Source organism: Notamacropus eugenii, chromosome 1, assembly GCF_028372415.1.
Source record: "Notamacropus eugenii isolate mMacEug1 chromosome 1, mMacEug1.pri_v2, whole genome shotgun sequence".
NCBI classification, from domain to species: domain Eukaryota; kingdom Metazoa; phylum Chordata; class Mammalia; order Diprotodontia; family Macropodidae; genus Notamacropus; species Notamacropus eugenii.
This window is the reverse complement of record NC_092872.1, coordinates 271,050,635-271,072,862: the sequence shown is the minus strand read 5'-3', so window position 1 is coordinate 271,072,862 and position 22,228 is coordinate 271,050,635. Positions and strand designations below refer to the sequence as shown.

Sequence of the window (22,228 nt, the reverse complement as noted above, 5' to 3'; positions counted from 1 at the left end):
TTACACTGAGTCTTATTAGATTTAGTCCAATTTTCTAGCCTGACATGACCTGTCATTTATCATTAGTTATCCATCTTTGTCTAGTGTCACCTGTAAATCTGGTAAGCAATATAAAGGTCTTTGTTGATGTCATCGACAATGTGTTGAACAACATGGAACCAATCATAGATCCCCTGGGTCATTTCAAGGAAGACCTCCTTCCAAGTTGACATGGAACCATTAATAGCCTATGTTGAGTTCAGCTATTCAATTATTCTGACCCCCTCTTACAAATATCTAGCCCACATTTCTGTCTTTTCCGTAAGAGTAATATTTTTGTCAAATGATTTACTAAAATAAAGACAAACTATTTCCATAGCATTCCCTTGATCTATCAGATCTAAATAACTGAAAAAAAAAAAGAAACAGAAATAATGTTGATCTGGCATGACCCACTGTTGCTTGGGACAGCCTGGCTCTCTGACTCACTGCTTCCTTTTCTAAATGTTCACTGTCTTCTTAAACACATATTCTAGAATTCTGCTGGAAATAAAAGTCTTACTCCCATCTCTTAGTAAGCAGATTGTGTACCCCCCCTTTTATTAATTGGACATTTGCCTTTCTCCAGTCCTTTGGTATTTCTTCCTTGTCCCACAGTCTTTCTAAGATCTCTGACAGTGACTTGGTAATCATTGAAGGCCCAACGATATGCCATGGTTCATAGGGTCCTGATGACGTCTCCTCAGCAATGGAAGCTTAGTTTCTCTTTTACTCTCTCCTGACATAGCTATGTTGTCAGTGCTATATTATCCATATTTGTTCTCTCCTTTCCAGTCTGAAAATGTTTACCCTTGACACAGAAAACAAAAGTAGAAATAAAGGCTAAACAACTAACCAAGAGGACAGAGTGGGTAGAATGCTTGGAACCAGAGGAAACTAAATTTGAGTCTTATCACGTGAGTGAGTGGTCGTGGGTAAGCCACTTCAGCTCTTTGAACCTCAGTTTCCTCATTTGTAAAATCAAGGTAATAATATTTAGAGCATCTACCTCACAGGGTATAAAGAAATCCAAACAAGATGATCTACAAAAAATCATCTGTGAATCTTAAAAAGCTATAGAATGGTCAGATATTATCATTATATTACATCTTCCTCCATCAATCAATAGCTCAGATAATTAATAAGTGAATTATTAGAAAATGTTAAGTGATATTGTTTAGATGCCCAGAACAGTTTCTTCTTCCTCTTCCCTCCTCCTCCTCCTCTTCTTTTTTTTTTTCCTTTTCTTCTTCTTGCAACTAAGAAGCTGCCAATGAGACAGCCTGTTATAACGCAAAGAACACTGACTCTAAAAAAGCAAACAATTGAATCTTAACTTTGATGCAAATTATCTCTCTGGGTCTCAGTTTTCTTACATGTAGAATGAAGGGATTAGACCAGATGGCCTTCTAGCTCTAGTTCCAAGATCTAGTTCTAGATCTAGTTCCAAGATACAACAAGGATGTCATCTACACATCAAAATGACCACGTAGTTTAGCCCCAGACTCAATGTAAGGAAGTGTTTGACAGCCTGTAGACCAAAGAAAAAAAAAAGTAATAATCCTTGGTTGTCTGATTTCTTCAGATTTCAGTGAGTTATGCTGGCATTTTGTAGATGAAGAGTCTTCTTGGCTAAATCTGACATATATATGTATGTATCTACCCCACCATTCATTTATTTATTATCTATCTATGTATCTGTGGGCAAAAATTTTAGATCTATGATGTGAGATAGAAAACTGTATGTTTGTGGAATAGCAAGAGAGAGCAACAGACAGAGGTATGTGGGACAGAAGCCAAAGAAAGAGGAAAGAATTCAGAAAAATAGGAGACCTTTGCCAAGAAGAGTTAAGCTTTTCTTCACTGCATTTGAGTATTTTCACCCTCCACCAATGGTGGGTGTTGGAAGAGTCTGCCAAAGATAGCCTGAGCTTATGAGAGCTCTAACCTTGAGAGTTTATAATCTCCTATTTCCTCCTGGGTTTGGACCAATGGCATCCTCACTTTCCATGTTATTTTAACCATCGAGTCTGTGGCTTTATAAAATGCACTTTATATTATACAAAATTATTATATTATACTTTATATTATACAAAAGCAATTATTGTCTAGGAGCTTTTCCCGAATGCCTCCCAGAATCAGGGAGAAACAGATCTGGAGCACCAAGGGTAGACTCTGGTTCTGGGGAACAGCACACACACACAAGTAACTAATCACAAAAGCTGGCCCCAAAAAGACAGGGGTGGCTTAGCATCACAAATATGTGGGGCTTGGGGTCTGTAATTTTGGTGTATGAGAATCCCTTTTGATTTCCAAGAGGAAAAATGCCACTGAAGGATTTATTTTCCCTTTTTATTAAAAGGAAGGAATATGTAATTGAGTCCATTATTACTTTGATGAGAGACATATTGTGGGGCTTGAAAATGGGCCATTGTAAAATAGAGATTTGCATAGAAGCCAACTGGATCCCTGGGAGGGAAGGACTGAGGCAGGGAGATCAAGTACACTAATGATGGGGAGGGGGCTCATATCATCTGTATTCCCTAATAATAATTCCCCAAATCCCCTAATATTAGCAATAGGAATTTGTTTGCAAAGTTCTTTACATGTATTTTCGGATTTGGTTCCCATAACAACCCTGTACTTGAAGTTTCTTTATATGAGCATCTTAGAATGACAGAATTTGGAAAGATCTTCAAAGTCATCCAAGTCAACCTCCTCATTTTAGACATGAGAAAACTGAAGCCCACAGGTAGGAAGTAATGAAATAAGTATTTGAACCCAGATCCTCTAACTCCAAATTCTGTGATATTTCCATGTAGAAATCAGATAATTCCATCCTTAGACACAGTAGGAATTCAGCTAATCTTGGACACCCTTGATAGTGATATGTTTCTCTAAACTGTTTTTAATGCATTGAATATTTGCCAAGCATGATTACAGAGCAGAAATATATGGTCTCTCCTAGTCCATGGGCAGATAGTATAGAAAGAACATTTGAATCTGGCACTGCTGCTGACCTGTGTAATGTTGGGCAAATCCCTTTGTACCTCTAGGAGCCTCAGTTTCCTCTTGTGAAATGAAGTCTAGATGGTTTTTCAGGCCTCTTCCAGCACTAACCTTCAATAATTAAATGAGGTAATGTTATCTACTCGTTTCTGATTTCAGGCACCTGGAGGGAAGAAATCCTCTCTTATTTGTCTTTGTTGCTCCTCTTGACTTAGTACATTGCCTCATAGTAGACAATTAAGAGTTGGTTGAATGAGTCTTGAATGAATACTGAGTTTCCTTGGAACACTCACTAGCTGACAGCCTCCCTAGCACATTTTCAAATCTTTAGTCCATCGTCCTGGAAGGGCTGGGTGACCACTTGATGAGTCTGGAGTAAAAGGGATCCTTTATTGGATATGGGTTAGATTAGGTACCTTATGAGGTCCTTTTCATCTCAGAGATTCTGTGAACCCAAGGACTGATAGTTTTAATACTTAACAAAGGAAAGCAAAGATTAGTGAAAATAAAGATATTCTTTCCCCCAATTCTAGTTCACAGACCCTCTGAAATCTCTCTGTCTGTCTGTCTGCATGTATGTATGTATGTCTCTCCATTTATTCACCAATTTATTCATCTATTTTATTCTATCTATTGATGAATCTATCAGCAGAGATTTTGGGGTCCTTGGGTATTTATGGACTCCCATTTGAGAACCTCTGATCAAGGTCAGAAATCCTTAATGTTTTTTGGTATCTAGACCGCTTGAGCATAGTCATGTTTTGAAATAATCGAAGGCAATGCTAAGTTTCAATTGGAGTTCAGTGAAATAAAGATCCAATTGTTTTCCCATTCATGTTCATGGATTCTCTGAAATCTCCTACTGAAGTTCAGGTTAAGAATCTCTTTTAGATCAAGGAACTCTTAAAATCTCTTCTGACTTTAGTTCTAGTGGTTCCTCTTATGACCTACCTTTTTCATTTATTTCTTTAAAAAAATATTCATAAATTCTTGGTCTTGGACCCATTTTCCCCACATGGGATGCTTAGTGGAGCTTAGCTTGCTCCACTGGCCCTCCATTTTGGAAGCTCTAGAAGCCAGTGACTGAGTGTGGTGTTAGTAACAGAGTTGGTTCTTTGACATCTATGAAGACTGGAGAGCATTTAAGCTTTCTGTGCTTTCTGTCTTGGTTGGCCCCAAATGCCGCATTGCTAGCCCATTGGCAGCTCCTTAAACAGAAAACTCAGAGAAGGGCATCAAGATTTCACATGGACTCGCACATTGTAATCCTGGTCATTCATTACTCTATCTTCCTCCAACCCTTGAGATGAGGGGAGGATTTCACTTGTGAATGGGAGTCCAAAGATAAAAGATACATAAACATTTTGGGACTGCAGATGAAAAGCACACTTCATCTACAGTCTCAAACCAAGACATCCACAGGAATTGGGAAGCCAGAGCCAAGATATCACCAAGCGTGGTCAGTTTCAACTTGCTTGGATAAGAGTTTTGGGTTTTGATCCAGATTGGGGTTTGGGGCCATCCAGGTATTGGATTGAAAGAGAGGTTCATTTCCCCCTTCCAGACTCTTCACTTAAATTTCCTGTGTGGCTGCTTTGATTTTCAACAGTTACCGTACATAACTTTCCCTGTTCCTTTCCCATGGCAAACTCTCCTATTGATTCATCACATTCTCCTCTTACTTGTCTACATTTTCTCTGCAACTTTTCAGCACTGAGGCATTTTAAGATTTTCATTGGCCAAAGGCATTTTTACATCTTAAAATTTGAACTTGAAAACAATATTTTCCCCTTTCATCTCCATGATCCACTCTTCTTTTTAACCATCTCATCCACAGAATGATAGGAATTCAGAGCCGGAAAGCTAAACAAAGGCCATCTTGTCCAATCCGTGTCTGAAAAAGAATCTTCTAGTCCCTGTGACAGACCCAACAAATGTTGATTAGTGGTGGGGAGCTCATTACCTCCCGAGGCAGCTCATTCCACCTTTGGGGAGCTCCACTCCTTAGGGAGCTTTCCTTGACCTCTGACTTTTGGAAGCGTTTACTCACTGCTTTCTGGTTCTGCCCTAAGGAGTCAAACTGGACATATCTGATCTCCTCCACATGCCCTTCCTTCATAGCTGTAGGATTTAGAGCCAGAAGAGGTCTTGGGGATGTCTAGTTCAACTCCTTCATTTTACAATTAAGGAAAATGAGGTCCTGGGACATGCAGTGATTTGCCCCAGATTTTGCAGTGAATAAGCAACTGAGACAGGGTTTTCATTCACGTCTTTTTGATGGTAAGCCCAGCACTGCATCCAGTGTTACTTCACTGCCTAACTGGAAGACAGTCATCACACCTTGAATCTTCTCTTCCTCTTAAACACCCCTAGTTCCTTCACCCTATCCTCACTTCAGGTTAACTTGAGGTCCCTTCCCTCCTTTGTATGTCCTCTGGATTGTTAATGCTTTTCTTAAAATGTGGTGCCCAGGATTAAGACAATACTGTGTGTTTATGTGTGTGTGTGCATGCACATGTGTGTATATGTATAAAAGCATATGTATATATGCATGTGTGTATATGTATGTGTATACGTATGTAAACATGCATAATAATGTATGCATATGCATGTATATGTGGGTGTGTATTTGCATGTGTAAGTGTGTGGACTGACCAGAAGAACCGTTACCTCCCTCTTCCTGGAAGTTACACAGCTCCCAGCTGCGCTCACTTTCTTGGATACCATATTGTGTGGTGGACTCATGTTGAGCTTGCAGCCCCTGACAGCTCCAGCTCTCCTAGACCTCTGACAATAAGCCAAGCCTCCCTCCAATAAAGGAAGCTATTTTTTTTAAACTCACATGTCAAGCTTTCCCTTTTCTTTAGTGGAGTTTATCTTTCTCAGTTTGATCTGACATTCTAGCCTGTCAATATCTTTCTGGGTCCTGACTCTGGCATTCATCAATCAATCATTTATTAAGCACCTACTATGTGTCACACACTGTCTGAGGTGCTGTGGATCCAGTCCCTCCTTCTCATCCAATACAAAGTCCCTCTTTTTCTCTCAAGGATGGAGGATGTAAGCATGTTTTGATACTGCAGATTTATAAGTAATTAGCATGACCCAGTTAACTCTGCAGGGAGTCTCCAGTTACAGATGGAAAACCCAGCCTCCCTCTGTTACTTCACTCATATTTGCCTCAAATATTTGCCAGAGGAACTGTATCTAAAGGCCAATAGAAAAACTAACTTGACGACCTTTGGTGACTCTCGTCACCTCACGCCTTGAGGAAAGAAAAGGAGCTGATGTGATCATGCTTATTAGGGGCTCCGGGAGGCCAGCAGTGAGGAAACCTGGGATGGCTCACTCTCTTCTGTGATAATGACAGGGCTCAGTTTGTCTGTGTCTCATTTTTGAAATAGCTTCTTAGAAATCTCCAAAGAGGTATATGTTGAACTCTAGCAGTGTCTAGAGGGAAAGTCTGCTGTAAAGCATACAGGAATACTTATTGTGTGTTGTGCTTGGCGTATAGTAAGCACTTAATAAATACTCTGTCTTTCCATCTACTTGTCTCTGTCTCTTTCTCTCTCTCTCTGACTTTTCTGTCTATCTTTCGTCTCTGTCTGTCTGTCCCTTTCAGTTTGTCAGACATTCAAAGCAAACACCTATGATTCCCCATCCTGGGTAGGCTCCCTATATGCCTTTTGCACATTGTTCATTTCCATTTAATCTTCAGTATTTTCTTCTCCAATTAGATTGTGAGCTCAATATTCTGTGAAGCACTTAGAAAGTGTTTAGTACATAGCAATCCCTTAATAAATGTTTTCATCCATCCATCCGTCCGTCCATCCGTCCATTGGTCTGTCCATCCGTCTACTCATCCATTTGTCTGTCTGTCCATCCATCCATCCATCTGTTCCCTGCTTTCTTTCTGCTTTTTCTCTTCCTCATTTCTTCTCTCTGAGGAGGAAAGCCTTCTCCTACAGCTCTTTCCATCCCTCTGCTTTCTAACATAAACACCTCCCCACCTCAATCCTTCATCCACTCTCCCCTAACTAGAGTGTCTTCTATTTCCAACCACCCTTCTTTCTCTGAGAGATTTCTCTGCTGCTCTATACCTCTTCTGTAAGTCTCTCTCCCCTTTTCTTTCTCAAACAATGCCTCTCACTGAAAAACATTCTCACTGAGTGCTTTTGAGTGTAAAAATCTCTCTCCCAGAGTTTCTTCTGCTTGTTACAAACACTGTGCTCATGTCTCTCTCTTCTTTTGCTTGCTTATCTGCAACACTGGGAGAATGTGGACTACCTTACCCAGCGGCAGCTGCTGCTCTCTCTTCCACCCTTTTTCCCATCTATCCCCTCCACCTTCCCTTTCTACCTTCCTCTTTTATCTTTCCTTCTCTTCTCCTCCTTCCCTCTCCTTCCTTCTTACCTCACTCCTCCCCACTTTCCCCCCATAGTCGTCTGTTTGGACTCTCCTTTAAAATGTATCATCATTAAATCATCTAATCACATGTGGAATTGCAATTCATTTTTATGTTAGCAATCCAGAGCCTGCTGGCCAGGTCACTGGCTGGGGCCTTCTTTTTGGTCTCTGTGCTGCTGCTCCAGAGGAAGAGGAGCTTGGCAAATGTTGGAGCTGAGCCTGAATTCTGCCTAATGCCTTGTGGAAGGGAAAGCCATGAGTCAATTATTCTGAGTCCTCAAGAAAGAATTACTTCTAAATCTGCAGGCATGCAATAGGGGAACTCTCAAGAGAAAAACCTTGATCTATGTGCATTGTTTGAGGTGGGGGAAGCGGTGCAGAAAAAGTAGACTCACCAAGTATCGTCAGTGCTGTGAGATAGCATGGTGTAGGAGAAGCAGCCCAGGTAATGGAGGCATAGGACATGGGTTCAAATCCTGCCTTGGCTACTTACCCGCTCTGCAACTGTACGAAAGTCATTGTCTTTGGGGGAATTTCCTAAGCTGCAAAAATGCACTATCTGATCTCTAAGTCATATATGCCAAGGGATATAACACATCATCTGGTTTGAGAATTACTTTGGTGATCTTTTTTCTATTATCTTTAATACCATTCATTGTTATTCTTTTCATGAGTATCTGTGTTTTGCCTCTTCAACTATAATACAAACTCTTTGTTGGCAGTCTCCGTAGTTTTTTGTTTTTTTTAACAATGCCTATTATGTGCCAAGCACTGTGGAAATATCTTGTAGGAGCAGCTGTCTAGCTAAAACTTACCCATTCTATACTTAGGTAGCTGATTTTTGAAATCCAGATGTAGAACTTTTACCTTTATCCTAATTAAACTTCATTTAATTTGATTTGCTCCATGATTCTCGCCTGTTAGGATCTTTCTGGATCCAGACTACTTCAGCCAACTCATTAGTTAGCGTGTCATATGCAAATATGATAAACTTAACTACCAAGTGGTGTTGCTGCTACTAAGCTGGTCTTTTTCATTATAATGATAGGGAACTGAGAAAACCCCTGCTCACCTCGTGGGTTGTATACTTTGCCCGACACCAGAGAAAGGAGGGGGAAGAGCTAATGCTGGTCCAGGGCATTGGCAACACCTCCCTGCTAAGCCTGCCCCTTTTTTTTATGGCAGCTTTCATGTTCATGGGGTGTGTTCAGTGTGGATTTATTTAAGCAGCATAACTGTTGAGTCTCAAATCCATAGGGGTCCTCAAAAGTTTCATGAGTCAGAGATGATTGAAGAAATGAATTTTGAGCCAGGTTTGTCAAACAGGCCATAGATAGAACCTTCGTAACAGAAGCATGCCATTTCTGCTTGTATTCCAGTCATTGATAAAAGTCACACATTTCAGTTATTTTCTGACTCTCTGTGATCCCAATGGGGATTTTCTTGGCAAAGATACTTGGAGTGATTTGCTTTCCTTCTCCAGTTAATTTTATAGATGAAGAAACTGAGACAAGGAGGGTTAAGTGACTTGCCCAGGGTCACACAGCTAGAAAGTATCTGAGTCTGGATTTGAACTCAGGTCTTCCTGACTCCTGGCCTGGCACTCTATCTGTTGCACCATCTAGATGCCTATTGATATAAATACTTCATAATAAAAATATTTTATTATAGATAAGAATATTTCATAATAAAATATTTTTTATTATTGGCAAAATACTTTATAATAAATCCATCAAATTTGATAAGCATGCTATTTCTTCCTTGACTCAAGTAATTGATAAAATGTTTAAAAGGCACATGACCAAGCACAGATCCCTGGATCAGTGGAGAGCTCTTTCCAAGTTGACACTGAACTGTTCATGTCTGCTGTTTGTATGTGGTCATTTAATGAATTCCAAATCCACCTAGATATGTGTCCTGTCTCTTAGCTCACGTCTCCATCTTATTCATAAATATAGCATGAGACTTTGCTTTATCTTGCCGCTTCCATCAAAACTACAAAAAGCAAATAGCCTCCATCCAAATAAAACAAGATATTTCTGCATTTCCTCAAAACTTCTACCATCTATTTTTCCATGAAGAATTTATCTTTTTAACCTGGAAAAGGGGATGCTTTCTCAATTCCTAGTCATAGAATGCTAGAGCTGGAAGGATCCAAGTCCAACATTTTAGGAATGAAAAAGACTGGAACCTAAAAATTCAATGATATTCAGAAAACACATATTTGGCACTTTCTCTGTATAGAACATTGTATTATGCACTAGGGAAGATACAAAGATTGAAAAAAAATAACAGCATAGTCCTACCCTTTGAGAATTTATAGTTTAACAAGGGCAGGTTAAAGACAGGGCTGTTTAACCACCAAATGGCATTGTTTGCCATTATCTTGAGCCTACTCACCAAAGGATTAGGGCCTGGGAACTTCACCCTGGCATTCTGAACTCCATACCACACTAACTAGAGTACCAGGGACATGCCAGGCTCTTACAAACTAGATGACCTTCTTCCATCCCCCAGTTCCTTCTCTCTCTGGGTGGTCATGCTCCATTAAAAAAAAATTATTTATTACTTTTTTTTTTTTATTTATTTCCCTGGTCAATCATTTATTTTTTCTCTTATTCCAAATAGGTTTAGTCAGGCCAAACAAATTCCCAGATAGGCCACGTTCACACATATACATTTCATCCTGCATATTAGTCCAACTGCTCTCTGTCAGGAGATGGGAAGCATGCTTCAGCATCTTCTCTGGAGTTATGATTGACCGTTGCCTCAGTGAGAGTTCTGAAATCTTTTGGAATCTTTCACTGTTACAGTGTTAATGTAAAATAGAAATTGTTCTCCTGGTTTTGCTCATTTCACACAAGTTTTCCAGATTTCTCAGAAACTGTCTTTTGCATAATTTCTGATAGCATAATAGTATTCCTATGTCATTCCTTTATCGTGTTTTGTTCAGCCTTCCTCATCTGATGGACACTCCTTTATTTCTAGTTTTCTGACACTACAAAAAGAGAAGCCTTAAATATTTCTTTTACACATGGGTCCTTTTCCTCCTTTGCTTGATCTCTTTGGTGTATGGGTCTCTGTCCCATTGTTAGTGGACTAGCTTTGAGATCCCTGACCCTCCATGAATCTGCTGTCATTCATTGAGCACCTTGTCATAAGCTGTCCTTGTAAGCAAATAGACACTCATGAATTCTGTATACAGTGCTTTATTCTTTACCATGGAATATATCCATTGCATGGCTACACCTTCTCCCAGATTCCGGAAAGCTTTAGCTTGTCATAGCCATGCTCTAAATCCAGATCTTAGTCACTCTGCCAGCCACTCCCCTCCCTAGAAGAGAGCAATGTATACTTGAGCTAGTTTATTCTCCTTCGTTGCATCTTCTGGGAATGAGTAAAAGAATACAGGAAATATAAAGAAGTTCCCAACTGACATCTGACTCACAGAATCCAATATGGCCAGTAATTCAGGAGGTGAAGGACTCAGGAACCTGGCTTCTTGGCCCTGACCTCCTTGTTAAGCCTTGGAAGCATAATGTGAGGAGAGCTCCCTCTTCCCCATTAGGTGGAATGTTCTGCCCTGCTCCTGCCTTCAGCCTCACTGCTGCCAGCTCTGGCCCAAAGATATCCATCCCGCTCTCCTACAGGGGACTATTCAGGGTCAGGGAGAACCTTCTCCATTCCTGTAGAGGTTTATTCTCCTTCCCATCATGTTCTTCTAATCCTTGTCTCTCCTTGAGGTCAAGTTCCCAATATGACCAAGAACTATGTTAGGTCCCTCTTGGTGGCTAAGTAGGATACAAAGTAGACTATGATAAGGACAAAGGAGAGACAGCTGGACAAGAGGGCAGTAGGAAGATTTGAAGAGGGTGAGATGGATGGAAGAGGAGGAGGGACTGGTTCATGGAGACAGTGACATGATTAACTCAAGGTCACAGAAACCCCTTAGAGACACAACTACACTCTCTGGGAGTGTGGTCATGACATTATGAGGAATAGGAGGTGGGAGGAGAGAAATTCTATGCAGTTGGTGGCAGAGAGGATTAAGCTCTAGGCCAGGAGTTAGAAATACCTGAGTTCACATCCAGCCTCGGACACTTAGTAGCTGTGTGATCCTGCACAAATAACTTAACATCTATTTGCCTCAGTTCACTTATCTGCCAGGGTTGTTGTGAGGATCAAATGAGATGCTATTTTAAGAGAATTAGCACACAGTAGGTGCTTGATAAATGCTTCCTCTTTTTCTCCTTCAGGGCAATAGTCAGCATTTTCATAGCACTTTAACTTTGCAAAGTGTTTTGCATCCATGATCTCATTTATTTATTATCTGCTATGTGACCCTGGGGTAAGTCTCTTTTACTTCTCTAGGTCTCAGTTTCCCCACCCGAGAGGCAGCAGTTTGCTGTGCTTAGGCCAAGCCAGGGCCTTTCTCTCCAGTTCTCAAGGTTGTGAGCTTGCTTGCTTAGTCTCCCCTACTGGACACTCCGTGAGAGCAGGCTGTCTTTGACCTTTCTCTGCATCCCCAGACCTCAGCCTAGTGCCTCACATGTAAGAAGCGCCTAATAAACGTTTGCTGATTTTCTCCTACATGTCATAGCACCTCTAGGGATGTGCGTGTGTCCATTAAGGTAGAAGACATGGGGATGTGGATAGGCGTGTCCTTTGATGTAAGTGTGTGAGCATCTGGATGGGAGGCAATGGGCAGACTGAAGTATTTTGGGGCGTAGGTGGGGATAGGACTATGTTCATGTACGTTGGAGAAGGGTCAGGATGGGTGGGATGTTTGCCTGCCCGGGGTGTTTGCTTTGGCGAGGAGTGTGTGTGTGTGTGTGTGTGTGTGTGTGTGTGTGTGTGTGTGTGTGTGTGTGTGTGTGTCTGTGTGTGTGTGTGTGTGTGTGTGTGTGTGTGTGTCTGTGTGTGTCTGTGTCGGTGTGTATGTGAGATTGGAGGGTTGGGGGCTGGGGGTCCGTGTGTGCGTGGTGCGTGGGGGTTCCGGGGGTGGTCCCCTCGCCGCCCCGCCCCCGCCCCGCCCCCGTGGCCCGTCCGGACCAATGGGAGGCCGAGGCGGCCACAGTGGGCGGGGCGCCCGGCCGCGGTGGGGGGGCGGATGGAGCCTCAGCCCGGGCGGCGGGTGGCCGGGCGGCAGCAGGGGCAGCGGCGGCGGCGGCGGCGGCGGGGCGTTCAGTGCGCAGCGGCAGGGCGGAGGGCTGCAGCACCGGCAGGAGCAGCCGCGGGGGCGGGCCCAGGAGCCTGGGGGGGCCCGCGCGGGGATGCGCTCGAGCTCCGGCGGCTCGGGCTGCTGGGGGGCGAGCTAGCGGCGCGGGCCGGGGCGGCAGCGGAGGGCCAGTCCGGGGAGGCGCGGAGGGAGGAGGCGGGGGCGCCAGAGGAGGAGCGGCTGCGGCGGCGCCCGCGGAGGAGGAGGAGGAGGAGGCGGCGGGGCCGGCGTCCGGAGCTCGAGCCCGAGCCCGAGCCCGAGCCCCCGCGCACCATGGCTGCCCAGGGCGAGCCGGCCTACCTGGCGGCGCAGTCGGACCCGGGCTCCACCAGCGAGCGCAGCACCGACTCGCCAGTGCCGGGCTCTGAGGACGACCTGGCCGGGGGCCCCCTGCCCAGCCCCGAGTGGAGCGAGGAGCGCTTCCGCGTGGACAGGAAGAAACTCGAAGCCATGTTACAAGGTAGCTTCCCCCTGCGCCACCTCGGACCCCGGGCCAACCTCTGCTCCCCTCAGACCCCGGGCCACTCCCCCCCTGCAGCCTCTCCCAGCCCCGGCTTCCCCGGGACTTCCACTGCCCCACCTGGGACAGCGCTCTCTTTTACTGCAAAAAGTCACTGTCTCCCTGGGCCTCAGTTTCCCTGTCGGCGAAACGCGGGGTGCGTGCCTTTTTAGATGATGTTTAACGCCCTTCTCAAGTCATGCTCCCTTGGGAGTCTGGGAATGGAAGCCGTTTCGTAGCGCCTTAGGGTCACCACGGCGCTTTCCTTTCCAGCCCGGAGCTCAGGCTTGGTCATCCCCGTCCCTGCCCAGCTCGGGCGTCTCTCTCCCGGACCGACCCCCCGCCGCTGCCGCTGCCGCTCGCTTTCTCGGACTCCTCCTCCTCCTCCCTCCTGGCCTAGGGGGCCTGGAGGAAATGATTCCTCTTCCCCTCGCCCTCCTTAGCCGTCCCCGCCTCCAGTCTCCCCCAGCGGAGTGGAGCAGGCCCACCGTGGGGGGGAATCCCTCAGCAGCGGGGGTGCTGCTAACTTAGGAAACTCACCCCACTGCTCCCCTCCCCGCTGGCGAGAGGATCTCCCGGTGCCGAGCCCACCGGCAGCCAAACTTTTCCTTTAGGGGTGTCTGGGAGAGGCACTTAAACTTGAAGTTGGGCGCCCTGGGGCCGCACCACACCAAGCAGGATGAGGGCACCCGAACTGGGGGCAGGATGCCTGCCGCCTTGAGCCTGGCCAGGCTCGGCCTATGTCCGCTTTCCTTCCCGCTCCCCCTTTCTGTCATTTTCCTCCCGCCTCCCCCCTTCTCCTTGTCAGTATCCACTTCCTCCAGCTGAGGGGCCTCGGAGATGAGGCTCATGTTTTAGAATGGGGTTCCCACCCCACCCGCTATTTGGGCAGAAAGGGCCAGGATGAAAGGGGGGGCGAGCCGTGACTATCGCCCGGGAGATTCTCGGGCAGTGCCAACGTGTGTGAGCACAGGATTGCCTGCATCTCCTGCTGGGCTTCGGAGGATACATGCTGAGTCAAATGCATTTCAGAATATGTCCCCCTTCCTAGGAAGATAAACCTCGTAGTTTGTTTCCCAAATCGAGGCAACAAGTCAAGTCAACAAATACTTATTAACTGCCAGTTGTGTGCCCTGCACGCTGCTAAGTGCTGGGGATAGAAAAGACAGCCCCTGATCTCATCGTCTAAAGGGAACTTCTGAGTACAAACAAACATACAGGATAAATGAGGGATGAGCAACAGAGGGGAGGTTTGAAACTCCTGTTTTATTCCTTTCTTTTCCTTTCCCTAACCAGAAAAACTTGTAGCCATGCCAGACTCCGAATCAGTTCTGGCTTTGCCTGTTAACATTTCGAGTTTAGAGAGAGCCCAAGGTAACTCTGACTTTCTGGGAAAATGTAAAGCTGTAGCTGACCTCCTGGCTTCCTTGGTATAACAGTGAAAAACCAGGACAGTAGTAAGGACGGTCAGTTTGCAAAATAAAGGCCTCACAAAGCGAACCACCTACCCAAAGTTTCCTGTGAAGGTTAATTGAGTAGCTTGAGGAGGAGTTCAAGGCAAATCAGGTCCTGTTCCAACCCCCTTCCCACCCCCCATCTTTTATTTTGACTCTGTTAGGAGGGTGCCTCAGTTTTGGAGGACTGAGGCTTGTGGTAGTCACTTGAGGTCTTTTGGGGACAATGAAGCAGGTTATTCTGAGAGAGGACAACATGTTTTCCAAAATAATCACTTTGGAAATGCACAACTGGGGGCGTTTTGCTCTTTGGTTTTGGATCTGCTGCACACTTGCCATCATCCTCACTTGGTACTTCTTGGAAAACCATCTGGATGGTGTGAGAAGGATGTTTCTCTGTGTGTTTTGAATTACGTAACTTTCCAGGAAAATTCCTCCATCTTGCTTGATAAAGGCTTCATAACCCACATTCCCAAGTAGCAACCTTTTCTTTGTTTGGATATAACAGATTTTAGTTGTCATTTATTAGGTATTTCATTCCTGAAGAAAAACATAATTGTTAAAGCAAATTATTTTAAGGAGAATATTAGTAAAGAAAAAATTCTGTCATGGATTGGATGCCTCAAAAAATTACCCTTCCCTCTTGAGACATTTCAAGAGAGTTGTCTGTTGGATGTGTTTGGGTTGACTTAGGAAAGATGAATGTAGAAATGATTGCACACCAATGCACATGATACAGACAGGAGGGGCCAGAGGAGGTCAGAGAAATTTCTAGGCATGTACAAAGTCAGTAGCATTTAGTGTAAAGAGACATGGGGTTTGGAATGCAAAGACCTGTTTCTAATTCTACACTAAATAATGGCTTGATGTTGGTAGAGTTCTTTCCCCCCTCTAGACCTCAGTTTCCCCGATTGTAATATTTGATGGCATTAGATGAGATGAACTCTGAGGTTCTATCGCAGATCTGTGATTCAGTGGGAATCAGCTGCTCATCTGTCTCCTGTGTGGGCTGATGTTCTCTGAATCACCTGTTTATAAAGCATCAAGCCCCTTTCTAGGAGGCATACACAAGCTTTATTGGTGGTTGTGTTAGCTAATGAAACTTGTTTAAACCTTTGCCTTAAGGGGTAGTGATGTTTTCCAAGAACTGTCCTTCTTTGCAGTTGGCAGACTTCGACTTGAGGGGTCAATTTTGCTTCTAGAAGACCACAGTTTAGCTTTTGCTTCTGTCACGTCCTATCTGACCACAAGCAAGCCACTTCATCTCTCTTCTCATCTGTAAAATGGGGGTCGTACCAGCCATAGGACCTACTTCATGAGATTGTTGTGACGCCAAATGAAGTCACATAATATGTCAAATGCACTTTGAACCTTAAAATGCTCTACAAAAAACAGTGGTGTTTATTTATTTGAATGATCATTATCATTTTTTCAATGGAATTTAGACAGAAAAAAGTCCTGGGACAAGCCCCTGTTATTATTGTAGAAAAATACAGTGAAATCAATGCTCCTTTAGGGCTGGAGGAGATTTCAGAGGTTTTACAGAGGAGAAAAATGAGTCCTAGAGAAGTGGGCAAGGGTGTGAGCAGTTTTCATGTTAACTTTCCCTAAGATTTATAGGCATAAAACAGATCTCTTGCCATCAAACTTCTTTTGTCCCTTTACTATCAGAAAAGAAAGAGGTGGCAGAAGGAAGTCCTCCATACAGCCCTGCACAGGATCGTGTAATGCAGCCTTTGAGTCTCTTTTCTCTGACCCAGAACACTTAAGCCATCTTGGCTTAACCTCACTTTCTCATAAGGAACAACAGTTCATACAGTCCCAGTCCCTTCCCAGGGTCCCAGCACCTAATGAAGTAATCTGAATGTTTACCTCAAAAGTCTGCAAGCTTCTGTTAACGTTAGTGCTCGGACAAAGGGACTTATATACCCAACTGTATGTGAAGAAATTGGAACTGGTAAGGAACAACACACAAAGTAACAATAATAGTAGTGACTATTTTAATGACACTTTAAGGTTTGCAAAACTTTTATATGCATCATTGCATTTGCTCTTCACAACAGCCTTGGAGTAGGTGGGTTACCCCATTTTGCAGATGAGGAAAGAGGCTCAGAGAAATTGCCATGCTTGCCTATGTTAAGTGTGAGAGGTTGAATTTGAACTAAGGTCCATGTTTCTACTCTTTTTTCCTCATTTCTTCCTCTCCCCACTTTTTTTTGAGGCAATTGCGTTAAGTGACTTGCCCAAGGTCACACAGCTGCCTGAGATCAAATTTAAACGGAAGTCCTCCACTATCCACTGTACCACCTAGATGCCACTATGTTTCCACTTCTAATTGACCTCCAGTCAATCAGTTAGAAAATATTTATTAAGTGCCTATTATGTGCCAGGCATTGCTTTAGGTACCTGGGATGCTGGGGAAAAAGAATGAAGCTATCCCAACCTTGTGAGCTTAACTAACTAGGTCTTCAGACAAATGACTGTGCCCTTGATTACTTTTGAGTCAACAAAGAGGGTACCATGTAATTTTTGTGTGGAGAAAATATGCAAAGTCCAATGACAATTGTTGAATGATTATGTAGGTACCTATTTAGGGTTGTTGGGAGGCAGCTATACATAGAGGAGAAAAGAGTCACGAAGGCTTGGGTTCCAGTCTTTCTGAAGGAGCAATCGGGAACATCAGTTACCTGCTGTGTTACTGGCTGCTCTCAAACTCTAAGTTAGAGACATCAGGAAGGGATTTTTGTACCAGGGGCTCTCTACAATGACAGTGAGAGGTTTGCTGCTCTCCTCCCATCTCCCCAACACACAACAGAAAATTAGCACCTTCAGACTTCTTGGAATCTTAGACTCCGTTTATATTGGTTAATAAGTGCCAGATATTCTTGGCTATTTTCTTTTAAAATGAATCGGATATGTTTGTTATCATTTTCAGTAGCTCTTATGTATCCTTTTCGGGGAAAAAAGAACCCCAGTTGGAGGTCTCCAAGGGAAATAGGCAAATTAACGAGATTGTCTTTCCCTAAATGTACAGAGTGTGATTTGGAGATTATAATGTTTGGAATTTCTTTCCAAATGAGACTGTCCTGGGGGTAAGTTAATCTTTAATCAGTTATATTTTTACTGGTAGAGAAATTCTTCTATGTAATGGACCAAAAATTCCGAGAGGGAAATGTTGATAGGACGAGAGAGTCCTTATTTTAGAAATCCTTCTAGCTAGCATTTTAAAACAACCAGTGAATCCTTTAAGAACCGAGGCACAAAGACAAATTTTGGGGGAAAGGGGTAGTAAGTTGAATAATCTTTAAGAAATTATACTTTTTTTTGAAAAGATAACTGCTTCAGAACAGGTGGCATTACTGATATTATTGTGTCTCCCATGCATTCCAGGCACGGGAGACACCCTGGACAAAGGTACAGATGGGAGATGGAATGTTGTATGTGACAAGGCCAAAGAGAGTAACATGGTGAGAAGGGTTGATTTGATTTCCCCTCTCCCCTCCTTCTGCCATGTTCTCTCCCTCCAGCTTCACTTGTACCTTCTCTCCACAGATGTTTCTACAACATGCTGTGATTTCTCTCTTCCCCCATCATATTTGTCACACACGAACCTTTTCCTATATACACTTCATCTCCCTAGGAGTAGATGGTTATCTCCTTAGGGTTAGGAATTGCATCATTTTCATCTTTTTGTCCCCAGCACTGACAGGTCCAGACTGAGTAGATACTTCTGAAAAGGTCTTGCTCTGGACTGAGGTCAGATGAAAAATTTCTTTCCTCGTTAGGCAGCGCTTCTGTTAAATGTGTGAGAATTCCTATTAAATTTGACCCTATGATTAGGAGCAGGTTTAGGAATGGCCAGGTTAACTTCTAATACTTAGACATGAGAAATTGGTTTTCGCCTCTATCTCCAGTAGTGAGAAGATTAAGTTCCAAGAATGTGAATGTACGGGACTCTTTCTAGGGTTTCTACTCTTGCCTGTGGCATGATAGGAGATGGTTAGAGGAGGTTTGGGTAGACATTAAGAAGAAGTGAGTTGGGTTTTTTTTTAAGTCGAGTCCCATAAGTACGAAGCAAAAAACAAAAGCACACAGGATATGTCAGGTGTTCTATTTATCTACGTTTAAACTTGAAAATGTGGAATCTAAATCAACACTTAGTAAATATAGCAAGTAGTTCTCTCACATGTATTCAGATCGATCCAAGATGTCATTAATTTGTGACTTCCCTCTAGTGGTTTAGATTGTGGTCTTCCATACTGGTCCATCCCGTGCACTTCCTGTCCATGGTTTCCAAAAATCCACAACAAGAGGGCAACCTAACATATTGGGGGCCTCCATTTCTGGAACCCTTTCCAAGGGACCAGTGGAATACTCTGGCTGCCCAGGCATCGTCCCTTCTTCTTGCCATGTGACCAGCCCATCCTTCCTTCTTTTTGTACACATCCTTCCATTTTATTACTATCCCTCAATATCCTTCCTTGATGGCCCTCAGATCTGTGGAAGTAGTCCAAGTCAACAAGTTAAGATGCCTATCTTAATTTTGCCTCCATTTTCTTGGGGGTTTTGGTACATTAAGCACCAGATTGTTTACTAAGGTAACTGAGCTAAGGAGGGTTGTAATACAGGATGTCATTTTCTTAGCAAAAAGTGGTTGTCTCATAGTAGGTGCTTAATAAATGCTTGTTGTTGGTTAATTGGTTAATTGTGTGCTGGACTCCCATGGTGGACCTTGGGGGATACAAAGAAAATGCCAGGCTATGGGGCTGGGGGTGGAAATCCTACCTATATGAGGGTAAAACATGGTAGGAAAGGATCTGGGCAAAGTAAGGCAGGAGACTTTGAAGAGAACACCAAGAACAGGGAAGACAGGGAAGGTTTCATTGGCTGGCCAATTCTTCCTTTGCTGCTTAAGTCTCCTCCACTGCAAACAGCTAGGGGGCATCATAGTGGATTCAGGAAGACCCTTCTTCCTGAGTTCAAATCCAGCCTCAGACACTTAGTAGCTATGGGACCCTGGGCAAAGCACTTTCACCCTGTTTGCCTCAGTTTCCTCATCTGTCAAATGAGCTGGAGAAGGAAATAGCAAACCACTCAGTATCTTTGCCAAGAAAACCCACCATGGGGTCATGAAGAGTTGGACATGATTGAAGAATGACTGAACAGCCTTGAAAACAAACAACCCTCACTAGATCCTAATATCCTTGACCAGCTGGTCATCTTGTATCTTTTCAGCCCAACTCTTTGAAAAGCTGTCTGTGTTCTCTGTCTCTAATTCTCTCTCTTTTTTTAAACCCTCTGAGATAGGACTTCTGACCTCACCTAACTGAAGTGGCTTTTTCCCAAGTTACTGATCTCTTAGTTGCTAATCTTAATGATCTTTTCTCAAACCCTTACCCTCCTCACCTCTCCCCAGCACTTTATACTGTAGCTTACCTTCTCCTCTATAGAGATAGATAGAGCATTTATTAAGTGCTTACTGTGTACCAGGCACTATGTATTTAACCTTGGGGTTACAAATGCAAACAGACAAGACGTTCTCTGCCCTCAAAGAACTTACATCCTTATGTGGAAAGACAACACATCAAGGAATGAAGGAGAACTTGAAGGGGTAATGATATGGGTTGAAATGGGCAGGGAGGGGGGGAATGAACATTTATATAGTGCCTACTGTTTACCCAGAACTGTTTTAAGCACTTTTTACAATGGGAACTCTGGGAGGTAGATATTATTATTATCTCTATTTTACAACTGAGGAAACTGAGGCAGACAGCGGTTAAGTGACTTGCCCTGGGTCACAGAGCTAGTAAGTGTCTGAAGCTGGGTTTGAACTGAAGTCTTCCTGATTGCAAGGTCCAGTGCTCTGTCTCCATCGCCACCAACTTCAGGCAGTGTTATGGAGGCTCACACTTGGGAGAGATGAAGTGGGAGCTGCCCTAACAGAATGCCTATTCCAGGGGGTGTCTTCCCTCACCTCTAGAGCTTCATTGTGCTGCTCTCTCCAGGTTCTCCTTTTTTGGTAGCTCCTCACTGTCTTACACTCCCAAGCGAGTGTCCCCCAACCTTTCCTCCTGGGCCCTTTTTTCTCCAGTCTGTCATTTGGATGTCTGTGCAGGTCACAGCCAATCTGACCCATGAGCGCCAGTCCCAATTGGGAGTTGTCTGGTGAACATGTGGCACTGAATGTCCCCTGGAGGGCTGAACCTCAGCTAGCTTGTTCTTGCTTCCCAGCCTCCCTGCCTTCCAACCTTGCCTCTTTCTGTTGAGGGCACTGCTGTCCTGCCAGGCATCCTGGTGGGGTTATCCTTGGCTCTTTACTTTTCCTTAGCCCATGTATGTAGGCAGCTTTCTCCATGGCATTTCTCATCTGTGTCCCCTGTCCTCCATTCACATGGTTGTCACCCCAATGCAGGCCCTTGTTTGGACTATTACAACAGGAAGGGAAGAAGGAAGGAAAGGAGGAAAGGAAGGAAGGAAAGGAGGAAAGGAAGGAAGGAAAGGAGGAAGGAAGGTGAGAGGGGTGGAGGAAAGAAACATTTTTTAAGTGCTTACTATATACCAGGCATTGTGCCAAGGGCTGAGGATACAAAAATAAACCAAAATAAAGGCAGTCTCTGACCTCAAGGAGCTAACATTCCAGTGGGGGAAGGTAACGTACAAAAGTGAGTTGAAAAGGGGGGAGGATAGAACGCTGGACAGAGCAAAGCCAGCTTCAGATGCTTACTAGTTGCGTGACCCTAGGCAAGTCACTGTCCATTTGCCTCAGTTTCCTCATTTATAAAATGGGGATAATAACAGTACCTTACCTCCGAGGGTTGTTGTGAGGATCAAAGGAGATAACATTGTAAAGTACTTAGCACAGCACCTGGTACATAGTAAGTCCTATATAAGTGTTAGCTATGATTATTATAGTGGTGATCTGACTGGGGTCTGCCTGTATGGGTTAGAGGGGGAGTTGAACCCATGCCTTCCTGACCTCCTCTCCCTGTAGTGTGCCATCCTGTTTTTTAATCAACTGATTGGCTCCAGGAGATGGTGGTGTATGAGCCAAACCTTGAAAGCAGAAGGGGATTTTGCAAGGTACGAGGAGGGAGGGTATGCATTCCAGGCCTGTAAGATCAGCATGGCAGTGAGAGATAACATGTCAGACTGGACTATAGACTGTGCAACGAGGAGTGAGCGGAACCAAGGCAGGGAAGGTGGGCTCTCAGGACTTTCAGTTCCAAGCTGAGCAGTGTCTGTGACTTTTGTGACCCAAGGAACCCAGGGGAAGGTCAGTGGAAGGTACAGACCAGTGGCTGCATTTCCGATGGCTTCTAGGGACACAGGCTCCTCCTCTCTCTGGGATGTTGGCCTATGAGGATGCTTTGTAGGAAGTTGCTTGAAAAAGGATGGTTCCAGCAGGATTCCAGCTTCTTGATACCTTCTAGTGACTAACTCAAAGCCCAAGGACGATGATCCTTTGATTAATCTTGATTTTTAAAAAACAAAAATACCCCCAAACCTTGAGTCTCATAAGAGTTGTATTTCTTTTGCTGATGTGTCTTTTCAGAGCAATCTGATGTTTTTTCCTTTCTAGCTTAAAATTTTTTGGCCTTTTGAATTTATGTCTTCCTTTTGTAA

General features: G+C 44.0%; 1 protein-coding gene across 2 annotated transcripts in view; it reads left to right on the top strand.

Moving 5' to 3' along the window:
• Positions 1-12,815: 12,815 nt before the first annotated feature.
• Positions 12,816-22,228, top strand: part of BICC1 (BicC family RNA binding protein 1) — a 277,456-nt gene continuing 268,043 nt past the window's right edge. The window contains exon 1 of one of the 2 annotated variants that reach the window (XM_072628910.1): positions 12,816-13,112. In XM_072628910.1, coding sequence (XP_072485011.1) covers positions 12,926-13,112 — 187 coding nt within the window. In that variant the 5' untranslated portion in view covers positions 12,816-12,925. The remainder of the gene's footprint in view (positions 13,113-22,228) is intronic. The other variant, XM_072628909.1, reaches the window with a different exon arrangement.